The sequence below is a fragment of the Haemaphysalis longicornis genome, unplaced genomic scaffold (assembly GCF_048455015.1).
Source record: "Haemaphysalis longicornis isolate Haplotype H1 unplaced genomic scaffold, Haemaphysalis longicornis Haplotype H1 scaffold_26, whole genome shotgun sequence".
NCBI lineage: Eukaryota > Metazoa > Arthropoda > Arachnida > Ixodida > Ixodidae > Haemaphysalis > Haemaphysalis longicornis.
Window position 1 is genome coordinate 796,035 of NW_027526319.1, and position 21,157 is coordinate 817,191.

Here is a 21,157-nt window from a genome sequence, read left to right on the forward strand (position 1 = left end):
TGAGCGCCGACTGTAGGGCAACACGCTAGCAGGTAAACACGGAGCTTCATATCAATGATATGGTCAAGATCATCGCTGTGGCAAGCAAAAACAGCTCTGTGTTCGGCCAATGTACCTTTTATAACTGCGTGCTGGCTGGGAGTGGGCTGGCTGCGAAGCGGGACGATGGAATATTGAGATGATGGCGCGCGAACACCGCGTCGGATGCGACGGTGTCATGCGACAGGGGCACTTCGTGAGGGCAATGTTTGGGCTACTAACACTTGCCATGGCGGCTGCTCTGGCAAAGGCAACGGATCATGTTGCAGGCAGTCTTTGGCACTGTGTCTGGCAAGGTTAAGTACCGTGGCTAGGTCTAGTGTCAAAGGCACCGCGGCGGACGAGGCAGAAGCATTCGGTTCAACCGGGGGGCTAGCTTCATGCTGCTGCCGAATGTCGGCTTCCAGTCGCCGAATTATCTCTTCTTTGAAACCGGCAGTGTCCAGCTGTCGCCGTGCCAATTCTTTCCGTATGAGGTCGATGAATAGGCGCGACATTGTCACTGAGACGAGCCGCTCCCACACAATGCCCGGCATGATATGCCGCCGAGCCGGATACACGCAGGCGGTCACACACAAAACACAATCTTGCTGGAGCGTCCGCCAGCAAGCAAGCGCAGACGCGCACAAGGAGGCAAGCGAGTGAACGGTGCAAAACGCTTGGGCGAGGAAGACAAAATGGCGCACTGGTCCAACGGCGAAGGCCGGCTTAGTTACAGCGTTGGCGTACTTGCGTAGCTGCGTGGTTGCACATAGGCTCGGGCATCGACTGCGCAAGATGTGAGGGCTGGCGTGAAGGCTGGAGCATTGAAGAGGCATGGCGAGGCGAATCGGACTGCAATGTTTTGTGCAACTGTGGAGTTGAACCTGTTGAACCACGCGCACTAACGCACTAACGAGCGCGTCCCAGACCTCGCTTGGGCTGGAGCTGCGCTGCGTCGGCGTAATAGCACTAAAGGTAGCGCTAGTGATTAGCTAGTGATTATGGCCTAGGCTGGCGTTCACAATGCACACATCAAGCAGCATCTTCCGGAGCTAAAAAAATGAACAGCTATGCACCCAACTGGGAACATTTGGGATAGCGAAAGTTATTTTCTACCAAAAAGGCTCGCTAGCGTTCAGCGAAGCAGACGACCCTATTCCATCTTTCTGGAAAATCACTCGTTGCTTCCTTGCTCCACACGGTGCCGAAGATAGGCAGAGTGCCCGATAACGCATGGGCAAAGTACCGAAGACTTAAAGAAGCATTTTGACAGGCGCAACTCCAATTGATTCAATCCAAAATTGTAGAACCGAACCGCTGCAAACTTCAAAAAGCGCGCGCTGAGTGCTCACTCAAAAAAAAAGATAAAAAAGCCGTTAAACATTGCAATAAAGGAGTAATTTGTTGCATTTAAAAAAAACTTGGCTTATAAAACGTTTTTTGCTTTTTATTAAGCGAAAATATTTTACTTTTTAGTTTATGCATTTGTGGTAGTAGTTTTCAGCACCACCAAGGGTTCCTCTGTCGCTTCAATTCAAACACAACAACCGTTGGTTGCGTTTGCCGTTCGTAAGAGTTGCTCTTGCGTTTGTAAGGTTGTTTGCGCAAAAAAATTGCTTTCGAGAGAGTAAATAGGTAAATGGTGTTTTAAATGCATCTCCAAGATGATGCATCTTTAAATGCATCTCCAAGTGAAGACTGCCACGGTTCCCCAAGCGTCCGGAAACGACTCGGCACGAACAAAGGTGAGTAGCTACTAGCGTGATAAGTAGTAGCAGAGTTTCTTGCGGTCGTCGTTAATGAGCTATCACTGCACAGTACCGTAGTTTGGCGAATTCTGTGCGCAGCACACGCCGGTGCCCAGCACCACAATTTGTGAAGAAGTACACGCTTGGGCTTGCAAACTTTTGGCATTACCTTTCTCGTTAAAGAAAACTGTTGAAATGGTACAAGCAGTACAACGAATGCACAAGCTATCAGCCGAGCTCGCGCTGAGCCTTTATGGACTAGTGATGCACAAAACTTTCATAAATTTCGGTGATGTCACAGCACAACGATGGAGTGCAATGTAAATACCCTATTAAGGCAAAATGGGGGGGAGCAACTGTACTTTTTTTTTATAGTTGGCGCCTTTCATGCTGTAACCCCGTTTTTCTTGTTTTTCGCTCACATTCTCAGATTATATATGACGCACTGGCCGAGAAGAAATAATAGTAAAAGAAAGCGTCTGAGAACACGTTGACCAGACAGAGTTGTAGTTTCTTCCAGGCTCTACTCATTGTCTGTTGTCACTGCTACCAAGATGACACTAACAAAAAAAAAAAGCAAGAAGTTTGTAGTAAGTCCGCATGTACGCAATGTTTCTCACAGATTCCGGAAAATAGCCAGTAGATAACGCATGTGACTACAGAGACTGAATCAGAAATCGTTTGTAAGGTCCCTTTGATGTGATAAAATCCTACATAGGTCAGTGCGTTTAAGAGCAAAATCCTACATAGGTCAGTGCGTTTAAGAGCACAGTTTAGCGTATGGACATTACAAATACTAGACAGTTGTTGCGCATTATGGTGCGTCCGCAAACTAAAACTCAACAATACAATAATCCTACTCATAACTCCAAAGAAAACAATGGAAATGACGGAGGAATTGTCGTTCTGAACACAAATTGTTGGAGTTAATACACCATCTGTTTCCAAAAACCCGTATGAAATGCATGTCGTGCGATTTTGTGAGTTTTATTCATTCCAAGCCTTTCACTGTAGCAGGTTTGAGATTTTTGAATAAGATAAGCTCATTCACAGGCAAAGGCCGGTGAATGAGCTTTTGACTTCTTTTTTGTCCTTGTGCAGTAGGATATTTTCATGTTAGAGTAGTAAAACCCCTCTGCATCCTTGTTTACCTCGAGATAAGTTTTGCTTACCTTAAGTTTCAAACTGCTTTAATTCTCAGTGCTTTAGTTGTGTACACTTTATTATCTCGCATTTTTGCCGGCATCTGGTCGGTGCGTTCAGGGCGCCTTTTCAAGCCCTGGATGTCAACAAAGCTGCCAAGGAGGTGTCGCTGATCAACCTGTCCATGTGTGAGTAGGCCAAGCCGCGCTTGCACAGGGTCAATTAGGACGTTTCTCATTTACAGAAGGTAACCACTTTTTGTGTATAGCTGATGTTGCAATTGGAATTTTCCTTGCAGACCCATGATGTGTTTACAGTGCAATTAACCGGTTATGCTGGGTGCATCAGGTTTTGGCAGGATGTGGTATGCAATTTGTGTGCACTAAATGAGAGAGAAGCTGTGCAATTTGTGCTCACTGCCCTTCATGTTACCGCTTTGCATAGAGCTGCCCTTGTGTCTAGTTTTCTTGTCTTCAGGTTTCACCTAGGAATATTTATAACTACGTTCATTGGGTTGTCCTAGGTTGTTATATGTACTCTAGAGTGGCTTAAAGTGGCGTCAAAATGATGTTAGGGCAGGAGATGACAAAGGCTTCAATTTCAGCGTCGTACCTGGGAGATCAAGTGGTAGCTGTTTAGCCAGCTGCAGGGCAATTCGACGGGCTTGCAAACCTCAGAGCTTTGTCACTTGTGGCTTAGCAATGTTTATCACACCGTTATATCCTATTTCCTAAGGTAAATGCGTGTTTTCCCCTTCCGAACTGCTATTTGCACCTATTGGTCCAGTAATCATAAAATGTCCCAGGTGGTGGCCTCTGGATGGGAGGGCCCTGGTTGGTCTCCTGCTCTGGTGGCCGAGGTGCAACTGCAGGGTTCGCACAGGTCCTTGAAAACCTTGAAAACCCTTGGATTTAGAAGTGTCAATTTCAAGGCCTGGAAAGTCATGGAATTTTTGCATGGTCCTTGAAAACCCTTGATTTTTCCGGAGAGAATCAATGGCCCTGACTTTTCACAAGAATTTAAAGTGCTTGTCATGGATTTTAGGTGTTAAATGTAAAGAAACTTTGTAACAATCAAGTTTCAGTGTATTGCGTGAAATTACAAGTTTGGTGGATTTTCATTATTACAAGGCAACATTGGGAGCTGGCACTTGTCAATCCAATCTATATCACGACACAATCCAGTAAAAGCCAGCTTCTGTTCTCTATCTTGCATCTAGTCTGTGGGCGCTTGCTCATTGCATCTTTACTGTGCCTCATACGCTCCATCTACGTTTGCTTTTACGTGCAAATGGTGGACGTGTACATAGTTCATCCTGCCTTGAAGCAACACTTGCTCGATTTAATTTCAGCTGATACTCTTGCTGACAAAGCAGGAGATGCAGGCAACATTAACAAAGTTTTGAAATCAAATAGCCTCAGAAAAACACAAAGAAAAAAGAAAAACCTGTAAATACCAGCCATGAAATAAAAAAATAAAGCTGGGGGAGCATTTACGAACGCGTTAGCACCTATCTAGATGTGCACTAATGTGCTTAGGTATTGTGCAATAAAAAACTTTTGCATTGTGTTGGAAAAGTTATAAATAATCCCAGATAAAATATTACATGGGGACCTTGAAAATGTGTTTTCTGGTCCTTGAAAGTCCTTGAAAACCCTTGAATTTTTGCTTTTGAAGCCTGTACGAACCCTGAACTGGAAATCCTGGGCAAACGCAGCAAACAACGGACGGCCCCACTGTGGGCAGCTCAGCTGGCCTGGGCCATCGTCCGAGATGACCTGAAGGGCCACACCCTGGCCTATTCGGGCGGCACTGTGCGGCAGCGACAGGGCTCGGCCTCAGCAGGCGCCATGCTAGGGGAGGTCACCCGGCAGGCGCTGCTGTAGTGTGCTGTATCCTCAGCCACAGCCGAGCTGGTGGGTGTCAGCCTGGACCTGACCCCAGCACTGTGCCCTGCAATGCTACTCCCGGGTGGCCCTGCTGCGCATCCGGAGGGCGACTTGTGCTCACTCGTGGTGCATGGAGTGCTGTATCGGGGCGCCTGGCTGCGGCCGCAGTGGGAGCCCAGACACAGGGAGCTCAAGGGCAACGAACCAGTGATGTGATATCTGCGCCGAACCGTGCCGAAAGGTAAATCCTGCTACATCCTTCTTCATTTCAAGCAATCTGCGCCAATCTTGTGCCGAAGCTTCATTTCGCCGGGTTTCCGCAATGTGTTGGCTCTGGTGGGAGGAGTCCTTTACGCCACGGGCGTTGAAGGCATCTTTTACGTAAAATGAAGTGGAAGGAAGTTTTTACATAAAATGTGCTGAGTGCCTTCTGCACGACTGCCTTTCAACGACTGCCTTTCATTTTGCAGAGCCTGTGCTTCTTAAGCCCACAGCTGAGGAAAGAAAAGTCCTCTAGAGCTCATTTTAGGGTGCTGCAAGTGATCTAACCGATGAATTGACTTTGATGGACGAATACATGCTCGTCCAGCTTAAACATGTTGATCAGATCCGTCTACACTAATTAACGAGTATTGGCAGCAGAGTTTTGAGAAGGAGGCTAACAACAAAACCAAATTCCCTCTCTTGGCTTGGCTAGTGAAGGCATTGCTGTGCATTCCACATAGAAAAGCGGTTGGGGAAATGGGCTTCAATCATAACTGCCGGCACCTTAATGAAAGGGCTCAGTGTGCGATACAAACTGTTCATGGCATCAGGCACATTGTTTCGTTCTTCAAGCGCTTTGACGGAGATGCAAGTCGCTTCAATGTGACACCAGAGGTTTTGAGAGCAGTACAAACATCGAGCAAAGACTGCCAAGAGCGCATTGCGGCTGAAAAGCTCAGGCAGCTAAGCAGTGGTGTCTTGACCCAGCCAAGGCTGGTCCTAGTCATGATGCCCGAGACAGGCTCCAGCAAGAAGTGGAGACCACAAAAATAACATGGTGGCGAATACGGAGCGTCTAATTAGCCTCGACATAAAGTCCAAGAGCTTCAGGTATGTCGAAAGTGGGCAGTCTCTTTTACCTGAGGGTAAAGCTAGAATGGTGGCAGCACTGGACAAAATGGCACAAAAAACAACTTTGGACCTGTCACGATAGTTCTACTTTCATGCATATTTAACCAGAGAAACGTGGGTTTAGCACAAGCGTCTGTTTTGTTTCGTTACATTTTCTGCTTACTTAAAGGAGCCATGAAGAGAAAATACAACTTCGTTTAATTTGAAGGAACTAGGATTCAGTATCTCACCCAGCTCCATTAGAGCCACAAAGGATGTTTTTTAACAAAAAAAAAGCAAGAAGTATTTAAAAACTTTCAAATTTTGCGCCACAGTGACGTGTTATGAGCAAGAATGACGTCATACGGGCCAACAATAAAATATAAATTTCAGTGCGTTAACTGTACGTTGGCATTCAAGTGATGCGGTCAAATGGAACTAGAGGCCCCATTACAGACGTCTAGTCATGTGTCGTCGCGACAGGTCAGTTAGGAGGCCACCAATCGCACAAACAAGGTTCCATGACATCATAAAAAAGTTGCGGGAAATTGGCTAGGGGGTCACCACGGCGTCACACGTTTTCTTTAATATCTCCGTTATTTGTTCAAAGATTGCGATGATATTGGTAGCATTGTTATCGGGACTAAGCAGTCTTTCTAATAAACCCAACTTGTATTTTGTTTTCATGGCTCCTTTAAACAAGCTCAAAGGTGTTTTCAGGGAATCTAGTCATATTGTGTTTTATTGCCGTGTAGTCGTTTTAGCTTCAGGATGTTTTCGTGTACATCAAACTGTCCACATTAAGTGAGTGTGTTCCATTCATTCTGGTTTTATGAAAAGTTCTGTAGCCTACCGAATTGAATGCTACCCCGATAGTCGTTTTTTAAATAAAAGTCAAGTTCCTTCATGATCTGTTGGCTCATGTGGTGTATGTACACATCGCATGAACTTTTTTAAGTGCTTGTCCTGAAGAATTTCATAGTCACTGCTAAAAGACGTCTGTGTGGCAGAAACTGGTCTGTACCGAAGGCATTTTACTTGTTTAAACATTTCTGTGTTCCCAGGATGCTGCTTTTGGGGCTCCTCTTAGTTTTCCTCCCCTTCCAGCAGCTCTCGGCCGTCCTGTGCCCCATGTGGGTTCCCGAGCAAAGAAACACTTCCTGGAGGTGGCTGACAGCCCTGCCTGGTGGTCGTTGAGAGTGGCCAGATTTAACAACAGGGAGGCGAGCTGCTGGCCGCACGGCGGAATCTTTGGCTGCTGGACCAGCTGCTGTTGCTGCCGGGCTGTGCCAGGGAGCGGGACAAAGTCCACAAGGTCCTGGGCTCCTACCTGGATGCCTCAGGAGTTATCCCCACGCCTCGCCTCCCAGCCCGGTTGATTTGGAACAACATTGAGGAACTGAGGGTTTGTTTGTTTGTTATCTTCTCTTGTGCATGTGTGTGTGCGTCTTTTTTAATACCCCTTTTTAAGCGTCACTGAAGTGATTTGTAAATATTGCAGGAATACTAGTGCGGATTGTAGTCTGGAGTCTCTAGGCCATATTTTCACCACTCGCGGCATTTACGTGAATTTATTCGGTAGAAATAATCAATTCAAAAATGCGGCCTTCCTCCGCATCCTTCTTGCTGATTTTCTGACATTTTGTGTGACATCAAAACAAGATGGTTTGGCTGCACTACTGTGCGGCTCGCCGACCCTCCGACAGAGTCGGTCGGTCCAGCGTATAGTCTTCTGGCCGCCAGCGGGTCGTCTTAATTTGTTTGCTCAGTTGAAACTAATACCCCTGTCACACGGCAAATCTAATGTCATTCAAACTGAATGACATTAGCTGTAAATGACATTCGGCTCGGCCGTGCGGGTCTACACGGCGGAACAAATGTCATTTGATTGTGATAGCGGTGACGATGAGCGAGCTCGCAAAACCGCAAAATTACATTTCAAGCGCATGTAAATGCTTTCACACGTACTATTTTTTTAGAAAACGTAACAAAGGAATATTTTTTTAAATAAAAACAACAAAACCACCGATTTAGGTGACATCAGTAGACATCACAAGCTGAGACAAGTCTGCAAAAAATCCGGATTAGGGTAGCGCGCGCACTGGGGACGAGATTTTCTTTTTTGTTAGTACTTGCTGGTCTTTCTTTATTTGAACAACAATACAAAAAAGAAAATATAAGTTCACTGACAGTTTTTAGAAACAGTATTTTTTGGTTTGTTACTGAATTTTCCTGTCTAGGGACGCGCTACTGCTGTCGAGGCTACTCATTCGGCCGCCAACTGAGGTGTAACTGAGGTCCGGGACCTCAGTTAGCGGGTAAATGTCATTCGCCTTGAATGTCATTCAGTATTCTCGTGTAGCGCCGAATTAATGACATTTAGAGCGAATGACATTTGCTGTAAATGTCATTAGATCTGCCGTGTGACAGGGGTATAAGCCATGACCCGTTTGTGCCTGGAAATATCTGCCTTTAGTTTGTTAGTTCGTAGACTGTATTCTGTTTTAACTCACTCCACACATGCGACGCTCCGCTGACTGGTACGCTAGTGAAAAAAATCAAAGGCCGATTGAAAATGGGAGAAGCTTTATCAAAGTTAATAAATGTACAAAAAAGAAAACTGCACATAGAACAAGGACACAAGAGAAGACAAATAGACACATAGGGTGCAGACTAGCAAGTGATTTTTTATTTTAGTGAAAAACACATCATGAAGGAAACTGCGGTAACCTAGGGCACAGAACAAAGGTAAACAACCAAAACCACAGCCAAAAGACTGAGCGCAACACGGGGGGCAAAGAACCCTACACTAGGCATGTGCAATCGCTTCGCACATAAACAAACAAGGTGAGGGCCGGGGTAGTCCAAGGACACTAAAAATCACCCCCAAGAGTCCCGTTACGATACGCGATCTCGGTGCTTAGTAGGGACACTGACGGTGAACTGACGCAATCTTCGCCTTGATTTTCAGAATCGCGTACGCTTCAAAAATCTCCTTGCTGCACGCACCCCTGTAACGCTTTGTCACTTTGCAAGCTTTGAGGCGTGGCGCACAGCCTTTGCAGTCTTTACAGTTGGTGGCCAGGTTGCTGCCGGTAAAAGTGCGGAGGCTGTCGGCGTGTACCCTCAGTAAATCATTAATGCATCGGCCCATTTGGCCAATGTACGATCACCCACATGACAAGGGTGTTTTGTAGACGACGCAGCTTGACAGTTAAAAAAGCAAGGCTAAAACGGGGGCTAGTTGGTTATACATCTTCTTGAACCGCGCTGTTCTAAAACTTAGACAAGGGAAGAGCACACAAGGACGGGGCAAAGCGCGAGTCCCGTCCTTGTGTGCTCTTCCCTTGTCTAAGTTTTAAAACCGCGCGGTTCAAGAAGAGTTAACAAAGCGCTTCTCGTGTCTTTTCTGGCACCCCGCATGTCTATTTTCTTCAGAGTTTACACGCTTACACAACTTGTGTAGCTTGTTAGGTGCCGAAAAAACAACACGAACCCCCACCTTTTCCTTAGCTTTCTTGATCCTGTACCCAACATTGTGGACGTAAGATAAAACAGCCATCTTGTTGCCCTTGTCCCGTTCGCACCTCGTCTTCTTGGGGCGTGACTCGACAAGAAGCGTCTTGCCAACTGCCAAGATAAGGTCGCAAGGAAACCCTGCTTCCTTTAGTCGCTCCACCTGTGAACAGAAACTCGCCTCAGCTTGGTGTGTGCACGAGCGCTGCAGCGCATTCCCGAGAGGTGACGTGAAGTGAAGCAGTCCTTTTTGGATCGAGGGGAATAGATCCAACACACATGGTCACAGTTCACCTTGGGCTCCATATCCAAACACTGCATCAATCCCCCGACGGGTGCTTCTATTGTTTACGAAAAGACATTGAGGGTGGAGCGAAAGAGTTCAAAACACTTTTTCAACTTGATGTGTAGTGCCCTCTGGATTGAGCTGCTACAGCACTAGGAAGTCGTCAACGAAGCGGAAAATCTTAATGACGTTAGTGCGGAGCAACGGAAGCAACTGATGAAGTTGTCGAAACGTGCGAGTAGGAGGTGACTGAATATTGGGGCAAGACACGACCCTATACCTACGCCGTCCTTAGGAACATAGGAACGACTGCACACCCCTTGAATTGGCTCAGCTGGTTGGGCCGCCGGCACCGTCGCAGAGTCACAACCGCCGGTTGTGCCAAATCTTTCATACGGAGGCCCGAAGGATTTGGCACAACCGGCGGTTGTGACTCTGCGACGGTGCCGGCGGCCCAACCAGCTGAGCCAATTCAAGGGGTGTGCAGTCGTTCCTATGTTCCTAAGGACGGCGTACGTATAGGGTCATGTCTTGCCCCAATATTCAGTGACCTCGTACTCGCACGTTTCGACAACTTCGTCAGTTGCTTCCGTTGCTCTGCACTAACGTCAGTAAGATTTTCCGCTTCGTTGACGACTTCCTAGTGCTGTAGCAGCTCAATCCAGAGGGCACTACACATCAAGTTGAAGAAGTGTTTTGAACTCTTTCGTTCCACCCTCAATGTCTTTTCGTAAATAGAAGCACCGGTCGGGGGATTGATGCAGTTTTTGGATATGGAGCCCAAGGTGAACTGTGACCATGTGTGTTGGATCTCTTCCCCTCGATCCAAAAAGGACTGCTTCACTTCACGTCAGCTCTCGGGAATGCGCTGCAGCGCTCGTGCACACACCAAGCTGAGGCGAGTTTCTGTTCACGGGTGGAGCGACTGAAGGAAGCAAGGTTTCCTTGCGACCTTATCTTGGCAGTTGGCGAGAAGACGACGTGTGAACGGGGCAAGGGCGACAAGATGGCCGTTTTACCTTACGTTCATAATGTTGGGCACAGGATCAAGAAAGCTAGGGAAAAGGTGGGGGTTAGTGTTGTTTTTTCGGCACCTAACAAGCTACACAAGTTGTGTAAGCATGTAAACACCGAAGAAAATAGACATGCGGGGTGCTGGAAAAGACATGAGAAGTGCTTTTTTAACTGTCAAGCATGCGTCGTCTACAAAACCCCCTTGTCCAGTGGATGATCGCACATTGGCTAAACGGGCCGATGCATTAATGATCGACTGAGGGTACACGCCGACAGCCTCCGCACTTTTACTGGCAGCAACCTGGCCACCCACTGTAAAGAACTGCAAAGGCTGTGCGCCACGCCTCGAAGCACGCGAATTTACAAAGCATTACAGGGGTGCGCGCAGGAGGGAGATTTTTGCAGTACGCGATTTTGAAAAAAAGGCGAAGATTGCGTCAGTTCACCATCGGTGTCTCTACTAAGCACCGAGATTGCGTTTCGTGACTGGACTTTTGGGTGTGATTTGGTTGTTCATCTTAGTCCTGTGCCCTAGGTTATCGCACATGTGTAGATCGCAGTTTCCTTCATGATGTGTTTTTCACTCAAATAAAAAATCACTTGCTAGTCTGCGCCCTGTGTGTCTAGTCATCTTCTCTTGTGTCCTCGTTTTAATCGCAGTTTTCTTTTTTGGAATGTACCAACTAGCCCAAGCTTGCATTCTATTCTACTTAATATAGGTAATTAGAAAATAAGGTCAACTGAAACTTACCATACAGGGAAAAATCAGGGTGCATGAAGCGCTTTTTTGTGTTGGGTGAACTAGCACAGCAGTCACCAGCACGATCACACATCTATGAACGCTTTTCTGCTAAAGGAATGCAGTCACTAAAGGTGAGGTATTTGTGAAAATTTGAGGGATGCTTACTGCAGAAGCGCTATTCAAGAAATAGTCGTCTGGGCTGCTTGGAATGCCGAACCTAGATAAAAATGTGAACTGGGTATACATTATATACATTATACTTATGCCCTTGCCAACACTGGCTTATGGCGGAATGATCTGGAGCACTAGGTATATTGTTATGCAATTCGCAAGCTCAAATCCCATAGCACTAAGTGGTTTATTTGTTTTTGGGCGGTATTTTCTATACTAAATTCACAATTTTGGCGCTGTTTCTGTAAATCTGGCAAAACTTTGTCGTTTCTGTAAACCTAGCAAAACTTAAGGGTGTGCAAATTATGCGAGTAAATACGGTATTTTACAGAACCGAAACAAACTGGTGTGAATTCTAATTTTGGACATTGTCCAATTACGTAGTAACTTGTATGAACGTCACTGCTTTAGTTGCTGTGGCTGCCTAAGACCGCGCATGGCAGTTTTTTCCCTTTCAGGCCTCGTAAAATAAATACCGCCTTATCGACAGGATAAACGATGAAAAGTGTGTTTATTTGAGCCATTATACGCAGTTCAAATAAAAAAGACAGGAGCTTGACAAATTCACTTCGGTGTCCTTTTAATACCCTACAACCCGCCGTCAGTGGCTAAGGCGTTCAGCTGAGCCTGAGGTCGCAGGTTCGCTTCTCAATTGTGGCGGCCGCTTTTCTGATGGAGGTCGAAAGCAAAAACGCCCTTGTGCTCGAGATCCCGTGCAGGTGGTCAAAATGTTAACCTGGGGCCCTCCACTATGGCGCACCTCATCGCCTGTGTAGCGTCGGCGCGTAAAACATAATACCCCCTCGTGCCTTTGTCTCCTCTCTATCTGCCTGTCATGCCCTCCCCCACTCCCCACACGAGTGGACATACTGGTGTCCATCCCTAGGTGTGACAATTTACAGCTGCTGGTGCACATTCCTTTCTGCCTTCCTGGAAATTCATTCATTTTGGTAAAGTATAAAAATTACTGCAGCCTTAATTCTTATACTTGCTTTCTGGCACCTATACCCATCAATAATACAGTAGAACCCCACTACAACGAACTCCGCTTCAACAAAATTTCCGTTTCGACGAAAAATTTCCAATTCCCCATCAGTTAGCCAGAGAAGTCAGTGCAACACAGTCCTCGCCCCAACGAACCATTTGTCTAGCTTGCTTTCGCATCAACGAAATTTAATAAGTAGCTGTCTGTCTGATACCTTTCACTGCTCACTACTGGTACACATTGTAAGTGACACAGTGCCTTGTGTTCTACCCAGGCATCCTGCTGGCACGGGCAACACGGTTGGAGGCAAGAAGCAAGGACACTCAGCTTCATGGGAACAAGCCAGAATGCTGATGACTGCCACATGAAGCTATCATCCCTGTTTACAAGTATATAGCGGGTTGACGGTTACCTTTTTTTGTGAGAGCTTTCTCCTGTAATTCCTTCTACTTCAATGCATATACCTAATGTTGCACTACAAATAAAGCTTGGTTTTCAAAAGATTACAGGTTGATTTTATCATTTTGTACACAGGACACAAAACATGTGAAATGAGACCTAGCTGGCATCAAGCAACTCTATTCTTAAGAGTTGATGCGAATACCCCCTGTTTATGTTGTGCTAACATCACCTTCAGTTGTGCTGCCCGCTTGATGCTTTCTCTGTTCACACAGGCCGGTTGTGGATGTTGCTGCCAGCTGTCAACAATTAACACACCCAGTGGTTGCTTCCATAACACTCGGCAATGACCAGCCCTTCTCCGATTAAGTATCTTTTAAACTGCGTGCCAGTTTAAGCAAAGATATTTATTCGGAGAACAGCGGGCAGTCGAGTTGGTGTTCCAAAAGCAGCTGCTGGGTGCGTCAGTTGTGGGGACAGCTCGTAGCGATATTTCAGGCTAGCCTGTGTGTACAGAGAAAGAATTTAGTGGGTGCCACAAAGGAACCCCTGAGTAAACGTGGATAACGTAATTCCTGAAACCTCTTGAAAAGGTCTTAAAACTCCTTGAAAAGAAGTTGTATAGACGTCATCAAGAAGGTGCTGAGACATCCTACAAGAAGTCCTGTAGATGTCCTGCAAGCACCCAGATAGACGGCTATAAGCGTCGCGTTAGCACAGCTACAAGACTTCTTCAGGACGGCTTTTATAAATAACTTCTTTGCCAAGATGTCTCTAAGCAGTTCGAATCGTCTTGTGTAGATGTCTTTTAGATTTACAATAGCCCTTTTTGCGTTTCATGGGTCATATAGATCTTTGATCGCGTCATAAACGTTTATACTCTCGTGAACCCACCAGGCTTGCAAATAGAGTGCCTGCTCCACGTTATTCGGTATTTCGAACGGGGACAAACGGTAAATCGCTGTCTTGAACGAGCCCCAAAAGCAACGGCGACAGGGGGGAGCGGGCCGGGGACTCCCGCTTCTGCTTTCGAAACGGGCCGCTAGGGGGATTTCAGTGGCGCCCCTACAGGCCGCGCTCGAGGCGTATAGGCCGCGCTCGAGACGTATATCTTTCTCACTACATTGTTCATTCGGATGCCGTCTAGGAGATGCTGCCGTCTAGGAGAAGTGAAGCGAAGTAGTTCATCATGACCACGACCGGACTGGAGGAGCGGCGAGCGCGCGCGCGCGCCCGCCGCTCCTCCAGCCCGGCCGTGTCATGACACTAATGAGCGCCGACAGTTTGCGCCTCGATGCCAGCGTCTTCGTGTACGCGGGGCGCGGGTGAATTGAGGCACCCTCCGCCACCTACTGCTTTCGGTTTCGTTTTCGGTTCCGTTTCCTTCGCACTGTTTTCAAGGGGCTGTGGTTTCAGTCGGATGTGTTAAGACACGCCGCCGAATGTGTTAAGACTCCTGCTTGACGCGCAACAGCATGCAGAATACTTATAAGCCCCTGTTTTGCACTCCCCAGCAGCCCGTGGTTCGTGGCGCAGTGGTTATGATATCTGCCTCTTGATGTGTTGTAGTAGACCCAGGTTAACGATTCTCCGTAGGGTTACGTATATATGTGCTTACATGCCTCGCATGATGTAACATGTTAGAGCATTCGTCACGGGGTGCTGGCGTTGGCCTGTCAATGCGAGCGAAAAGAAAAACGGATAAAATCAATTCTGGCCGAGTGGATTTTTTTTTTTCTTTTTTGGTGAAAAGCAACAAGGCCGCTTATTTCAGGGGCCGTATGATTTGGGGGCCGCTTCGTAAGCGGGAATAGATTAGCATAACGGGCCGCGTAGAAAAATTACGGCCAGTGGCCCGCCGAACACAAGGCCCGGGGTTTAGGTAACCCTCTGGTTAGGCGGCCCTCAAGAGGGCCGCTTAAACGCCGGGCCGCGTGTTCGGTGGGCCGCGTGTTTGGGGGGCCACTTGCGCTCGAGACCGCCTGAACCGCCGCTTTATAAGCGGCTTTAAATTGACGCGGCGGCCCGCCTGCATGCGGGCCGTATAACCAGGAATTGGCTAAGAGTGTAGATGCGGCACAAAATTCGGGCGAACGGTATGAGCAAGTTGTATCTCTTAAAGCATGGACAGCGGTCACCATATTAAAATTTTGCGTCGTAGACAAAGTGCTCACGTGCAACACAAATTTTGTCTTTGTGGACGAGGTTACTCCAGATTTTTGGAGCGAAAGCTCGGTTTTCAGGCTGGGGGTGGAGCCAGGGCGCTCATTATTTCCAGGCAAAATAAAACACAGATGCTGATCGGCACAGTGACGCTGTGGGAGCAAACGCAAAGTGATGTGTGATATTGCCTTCGCCTTGCGTCATTTCTATGGCACGGCGTTCCTCTGTTTATCTCTTCGCAACCTCCCTTGAAACGAACAAGGGATGAGACGCTTTCACTGCAGAAGCCGTAGCCGCTGCGCATGGGTTAGGTCGGTGGCGCTACCGTCAGCGCAAAGAACCTCATCTGCGCTTGCTTGACCCTGAACGCAAGAGGCGCCTGCGTTGGAGGTCAGGTAAAAGGCGTTGCCTATATGTTTGTACGTAGAGTAATAATTCCCTAAAATTTATGGCTGCTAGAGTTCGTACCTCAGTTCAAAATGGCACGAAAGTCATCTACCTTCACAAAGTTGGATTTGGTTTAGACCTCGTCTTGGGTACAGAGGATAGGCATAGCCACTTGTCGTCAATGGTGTTACTAGGCGGTCGTTCACGCAAAGTGCGGACAGTCCTTGCCATGTACATCCACAAGCCCTACGATAACGTCAGCCACGAGGCTATCCTGAAAACTTTCCGAAGTCTTTGCCTCCCAGTCAAGCCGTGCTCTTTCATCTAGACCTTTCCTGCTAAAATGTCTTTTTCTATACGAATTGCCGGAGCAAGCTATAGCCACCTCACACCAGTTCGCGGTGTACCTCAGGGGTCGGTTATTTCGGCCCTCCTTTTTAATATTAGTATGTTTCCACTTGCCTGGCATCTGCATGCGATTCCTCGTCTACGCGGACGACAAAACTGTATGGACCGTCCATCAAGACCTCCATAGGGAAATCGTGTGCCTTCAACAAGCCTTGACAGACACGCGGACATGGTTCTGTCCGCTATACCGTTATTATCCCCAACATTACGTGATTTAAAAATTAAACAAGTCATCTTCACAACTAGTAAATTATAAGAAATATTTAAAGTAAAGAACAAGTGCTTTTGTTCCAACATTAATACGCAAAAAGGTGGCGCTGGCGGCACTTATTAGTTTACATAGGAAAGTAGCCTGCATCGTTGCTGACTTTGATGCCGTCTTCTCGAAGCAATCTTCGTTGACTGCTTCGTTCGAATTGGAACGGCGTTTAACATGGCGGCTGTCCGCGGAGACGGCAACGAAGCCGTCTAAAGAGGAAATTGGAACGCACTCTTGGATTCCACCTTTAACGTGTGCGTTGTCTCTCCGTCGTACCGTCGCGGCACTACACAAACCATTCTTATTTTCTATAAGAACGTGTAAATTGACCTAAGAGAACAAGTTGGAGCAGAAAACAACTGTCGGTCGGAACCACTCGGGCGGGAAGCCAGGCCGTTTGCATGAAAACGCCAGACTTTACCGCTAGGCCACTGAGGCCGAATAACAAAGCGTGTTGGGCCGTTGCTCAAGAGAACATAAGGAGCGTTCCAAGCGAAGCCGTAGATGGCGGTAGTGGGGCAGCGTCTAGGCGGCCAGGCTTGGCAACAACGCCTCCGGTATCCTCCATAATGTAATCTTTGGGTGCGTTCCAATTCCCCTTTAGACGGCTTCGTTGCCATCTTCGCGGAAAGTACGCCATGTTAAGCCCCGTTCCAAATCGAATGAAGCAGTCAAGGAAGACTGCCTCGAAGAGACAGCGCCGAAGTCAGCAAAGATGCAGGTTACCTTCCTGTATAAACTACTAAGCGACGCCAGCGCCACCTTTTTGCGCACTAATGTTCCGACAAATCAACTTCTTATTTTACTGAAATATGTAGTATAGTTTAGTAGGGGTGAAGATGCTTTTGTTTTGTTTTTAAATTACACAATGTTGGTAATAATAACGGTAATAATACTTACGAAACGTGCGGCGTGCGTTTCTCAACATGTCGGCTACAAAGTTGTCATCTGCGTTGGTGACCGCTGCGCCGTTCGAATTCTGCTTCCTTTAGACGTCTAATCTGACTGCTTTGTAGCCTGTCTACTAAGCTGTCCACGAATTGGAACGCAGCCTTTGATAGTTCTTTGATTATGATGGTGATAATGGTATAATTTAATGTAGCTCGAGTCCCGATGCACAGATCAAGGTCGTCCAACTGGCCGAGGACGCCGCTCGCGCCCAAGGGCTGCAGGCCGCCATCTGAGAGGGGGAAGGGAATCCAGGAAGGCTGCAAATTCCCCTGTCGGCTTTCACAAAGTTTTGTAGCGTGAGCTACACTGGCCGAGGTTGAGCCTTTTCGCGTGGTTCCTGGAGAGCCGTGCTCCGCATGCGCGAGCAGTGACGTCTCACGGCGCATAGCTGGCGTGTCGGAGCGGCCGCCGCCGCGAGTGGATTGGATTGGTTTGGATTTAATTGAATTTGATTAAATTGGATTGTATTGGAAATCGTTTTAGCAGCAGTAAGCATTCTAATCAGCGAATCCTAGACAACCAGGAAACCCAAGAATAACCAGCTGAACGTTAGCTCACGCTATGTATATCCTGAGGTAGCCGAGCTAAGCCACTGCTAATTTTGGGGGGCAAAATAAATTCATCGTCATCACCATTATCTCCATTCAATACCACTGCAGACAATTACAATAGTTTACTGCAGTTTACATACACATGCTGGATAAATCTGCTTCCACCAAGGCTGCGACGGCAATAATGATGATCCCAATGGCTTCGGATTGTCCACGCGTCAACGAATACGATGACCGCAATTATTATTATTGACGGTTAGCATCCTGGCTAGTCTGCTGCGTCTATGGATACGACGACCTACGTACGAGCAAGGTTTCATGAAAAGGCATTGGTGACCCACGGAACGAAAACACGTCGCCGGTCACAAGAAAAAGCTCCATTGGTGGAGAACGCGCGTATGCTTCGTCCTAACGTCCCCGCTGGCTGTGACGTGTCACGTGATTCCACGTCACCGCTGCTAAAGAGCGAGCTGGACTTCTTGCAGGGCGATGGGGAAGGAAGACGCTTTTTCAGAACGCTGGACTAAACAATGATGAAGCTCAATCCTATCTCAGCTATAGCGCCTGAATATGCGTGAATAAACCACAAAGCGATCTCAGAATACCATGCAGCCCACCTGTGCTTTCGTATTCTCAAACGATGATGATGATGGTGGTGGTGGTTATAATGATATTTCATGGGGAATGGCGCATACGCCCAGAACTTCGGTGTCCTCCAAAAGTTATCTCTCCTTCAGACTTTACAAAAAAACCAAATGAAAAGTCTGTGGCAGTTATTTCAGCTCAAGCCCATCATACTGTCTGGTTCCCCGCCGTTGTCACGAGAATCAAGCTTGCATCAGGGGCGATATTCTCGAGTTTTGTCCCCTTTGCGTCCCTTTCAAAAGTGTCCCTTTTGGCGAGCCCTGATTGGCTAAAAGCAAACAACCGGAAGTGACGTAACGCAAGCGCAACAAACCTACAGCCAACGCCAACTGCTTAACCGGAAGTACGTCACGATGAAAGGGACTCAAAAGGGACGTATCCAAAAGGGACAGTTACGAGAATACCGCCCCGATCTTCTTTCGCTTCTATCACACTTTAGACGGTTGCCAAAATTACTCGCGGCAATGAGTGTACACCAGCGAGCAAGGGCAAACATCCTCAGGAGCTGTGGCGCAACCAGTAAAGGTCCTCATCGTGATCTGCCGGATACTTTCTGAGTCGCTCGACCAGGGGCGGTATTCCCGTGTTTTGTCCATTTTGTGTCCCTTTCAAAAGTGTCCCTTTTGCGCGAGCCCTGATTGGCTAAAAGCGAACACCCGGATGTGACGCCATGCAAGCACGGCGGAGCTATGAGCCGTGGCTACTCGGAGCAGCCGATTTGGAGCAGACGATTTTTCGTGGCCCCCTTTTGTTGGTTCGCTGGCGGAACAATAAACACATCAAAGATACTCTGATACGGTTTCAGTTCTTTAAAATGCGTTTGCAAGAACAGTTACGGTATTTGAATCAAAGGCCCACTGTTTAAAGGAGCCATGAAGAGAAAACACAAGTTCGGTTCATTCAAAAGATTGTCTCGTTAGAATCATACTGACACCACTTTTAACGTAAACTTCGCTCAAATAAGCTACATAAATAGGAAAAACGGGAATGGTCATGCGACCCACCAGCTCATTTTTCGCAACAGAACCTATGTCGTCACATGAGCTAAGCTCTGCGATTGGCGGAGGCTGGCAGAAGCAGACGCAAATTAGGTAGAACTTACAAACTAGACGAACGAGCGATTTGCGCTTAAATTTAGGGTACATTCTTTACAAAGCAATAAGAATGATGGGACAAACAGTGGAAGTTACGAAAGCACATGTAAACATAGAGGTACTGATGCGTTCTGCTGTTCGTACTGCGCACAGCATGCTTTGGTTTCGCTGCACAGCACTACGGGGCTTGGGGTTGTCTCAGACGACACTGGCCGATTGACGCAAGCAACGGTGTCTTACGTGACCCCATTTGTCGAGCGAGCACTGTTTCAGGGAACGAATATTTTCTCCCAGAACAAAAACAAGCCAGGTTTAAATGCGGGCAAAAACAAACCAAACGCTTGCCACGGTATGGTGGCGCCATCTAGGTTACGGAACGTAAAGAAACGCGGGAACAAACCAACACCGCTGTACAGGGTGGAGACAACCTTTGAACGGTCCCGTGCCGCCGCAATTGGGCCAACGGGCTCAACGCGTTATTCTTTTCGTTTCCCACGAGACCTAGCAACGCGAAACAGACAATATGATTCAAACTTTTTCAGTAAACCGCGTTGCGGCGATAATTTTAGCGCGGTTTTGACACAATGACTTGCTTCGGCGGCGAGCGAGCAACTGAAAATGGCGGCGCCAGCGTATACGTGTCTCTACCCTGTACGGCGGATGCGTGAATGAAGGTATTCTACAGGCGGGTAAAGCTGGCTCATAAATGTGTCTAAACACGAATGCCGCCATGATGCCACGCTGTAGTTGCCAGATCAGTAGTTGAAGATATGGCTAACAATTTTTCTTGAAAATGAGGCACAAATTTAGGGCCCTAAGCTAAAATTAGGCAACTTTTATTGCAATAACTGAGTTTTTTTAAGAGTTTGTATGCTTTTTATTAGTTTTCTTGAAGTATTCATGCTTGACGAACAAAAATAAATGAAATTATAAGCAAAAAGATGACGTCGGGCTGAAGCGCCAAATTCAGTTTCGGTATATTGTGAGGAGCATCAGTCAGGCCTCTCAAGCTTGGACGTTCCCTGTCTTCCCTATAGGCGGCGTAAAAATCGACGCCCAACGTGACCAACCTAAAGCGCTGTTTTCGACCATCAAGCCCACCAGACGGCGCAGGCAAAATGTTACTTTTGGTATATAATACAAAACATTCATTCCGTGACTCAAAGAGCCCACACAGTTCGCTTACAATGTGTTATTTAAAAATACTATTAACAAGTTCCGCATCAAACATCCGTTGAGCAAAAATGTACGCAACTTTTTACGAACAGCCGACTGGTGCACCACCTCGTTTCTGAATTCGCAACCACAAAGCCGCCAATTCAAATTGAAACCGCTGCAACGGCCGACCGTTTCAATGTGCGCGGAGCACCGGTTTCGTGACTGTTATTGCTGTTATGTGCTTTTGCGTCCATCAGTTGTAGAGAGGACTGGCAAAACACGGGAATTGAGTGCTTGTGGAATGACAAATGTGGGAAATTCCGCATCGGAAGGCAGCTGTCGAGGCCAGAATATTCGATTCTTCCAACAGAAGGTGAGTGTTATGCACTCCGCTAGAAAGACGGTGCAAAGGAAACCGTTGTCGCCGTCAATACTTCATTTGTGCCCTTCGTTCGAAATCTTAGCGCAAGTGAACGAGTTGTTATGGCAAAAAAAAAATGTTGTCACGAAAGCGACGTACAATTGCAGCGAT

The 21,157-nt window shown here is 47.2% G+C and overlaps 1 protein-coding gene across 5 annotated transcripts; it reads left to right on the plus strand.

The window, feature by feature from the left end:
* The first annotated feature begins 1,205 nt into the window (after positions 1 to 1,205).
* LOC144172779 (uncharacterized) lies at positions 1,206 to 13,223 on the plus strand. 5 transcript variants are annotated; one of them, XM_077701385.1, is made up of 5 exons: positions 1,206 to 1,766; positions 3,033 to 3,100; positions 4,630 to 5,042; positions 6,961 to 7,301; positions 12,885 to 13,223. In XM_077701385.1, the coding sequence occupies exons 1-3, from the start codon at positions 1,701 to 1,703 to the stop codon at positions 4,796 to 4,798; spliced, it is 303 nt and encodes a 100-aa protein (XP_077557511.1). In that variant the 5' UTR covers positions 1,206 to 1,700; the 3' UTR covers positions 4,799 to 5,042; positions 6,961 to 7,301; positions 12,885 to 13,223. The 5 variants fall into 5 exon arrangements, 3 of the variants coding, with proteins under 3 accessions (XP_077557511.1, XP_077557509.1, XP_077557510.1); XM_077701383.1 differs by having other exon boundaries at positions 7,004 to 7,301; positions 12,885 to 13,221; XM_077701384.1 differs by having other exon boundaries at positions 7,007 to 7,301; positions 12,885 to 13,221.
* The last annotated feature ends 7,934 nt before the right edge of the window (positions 13,224 to 21,157 follow it).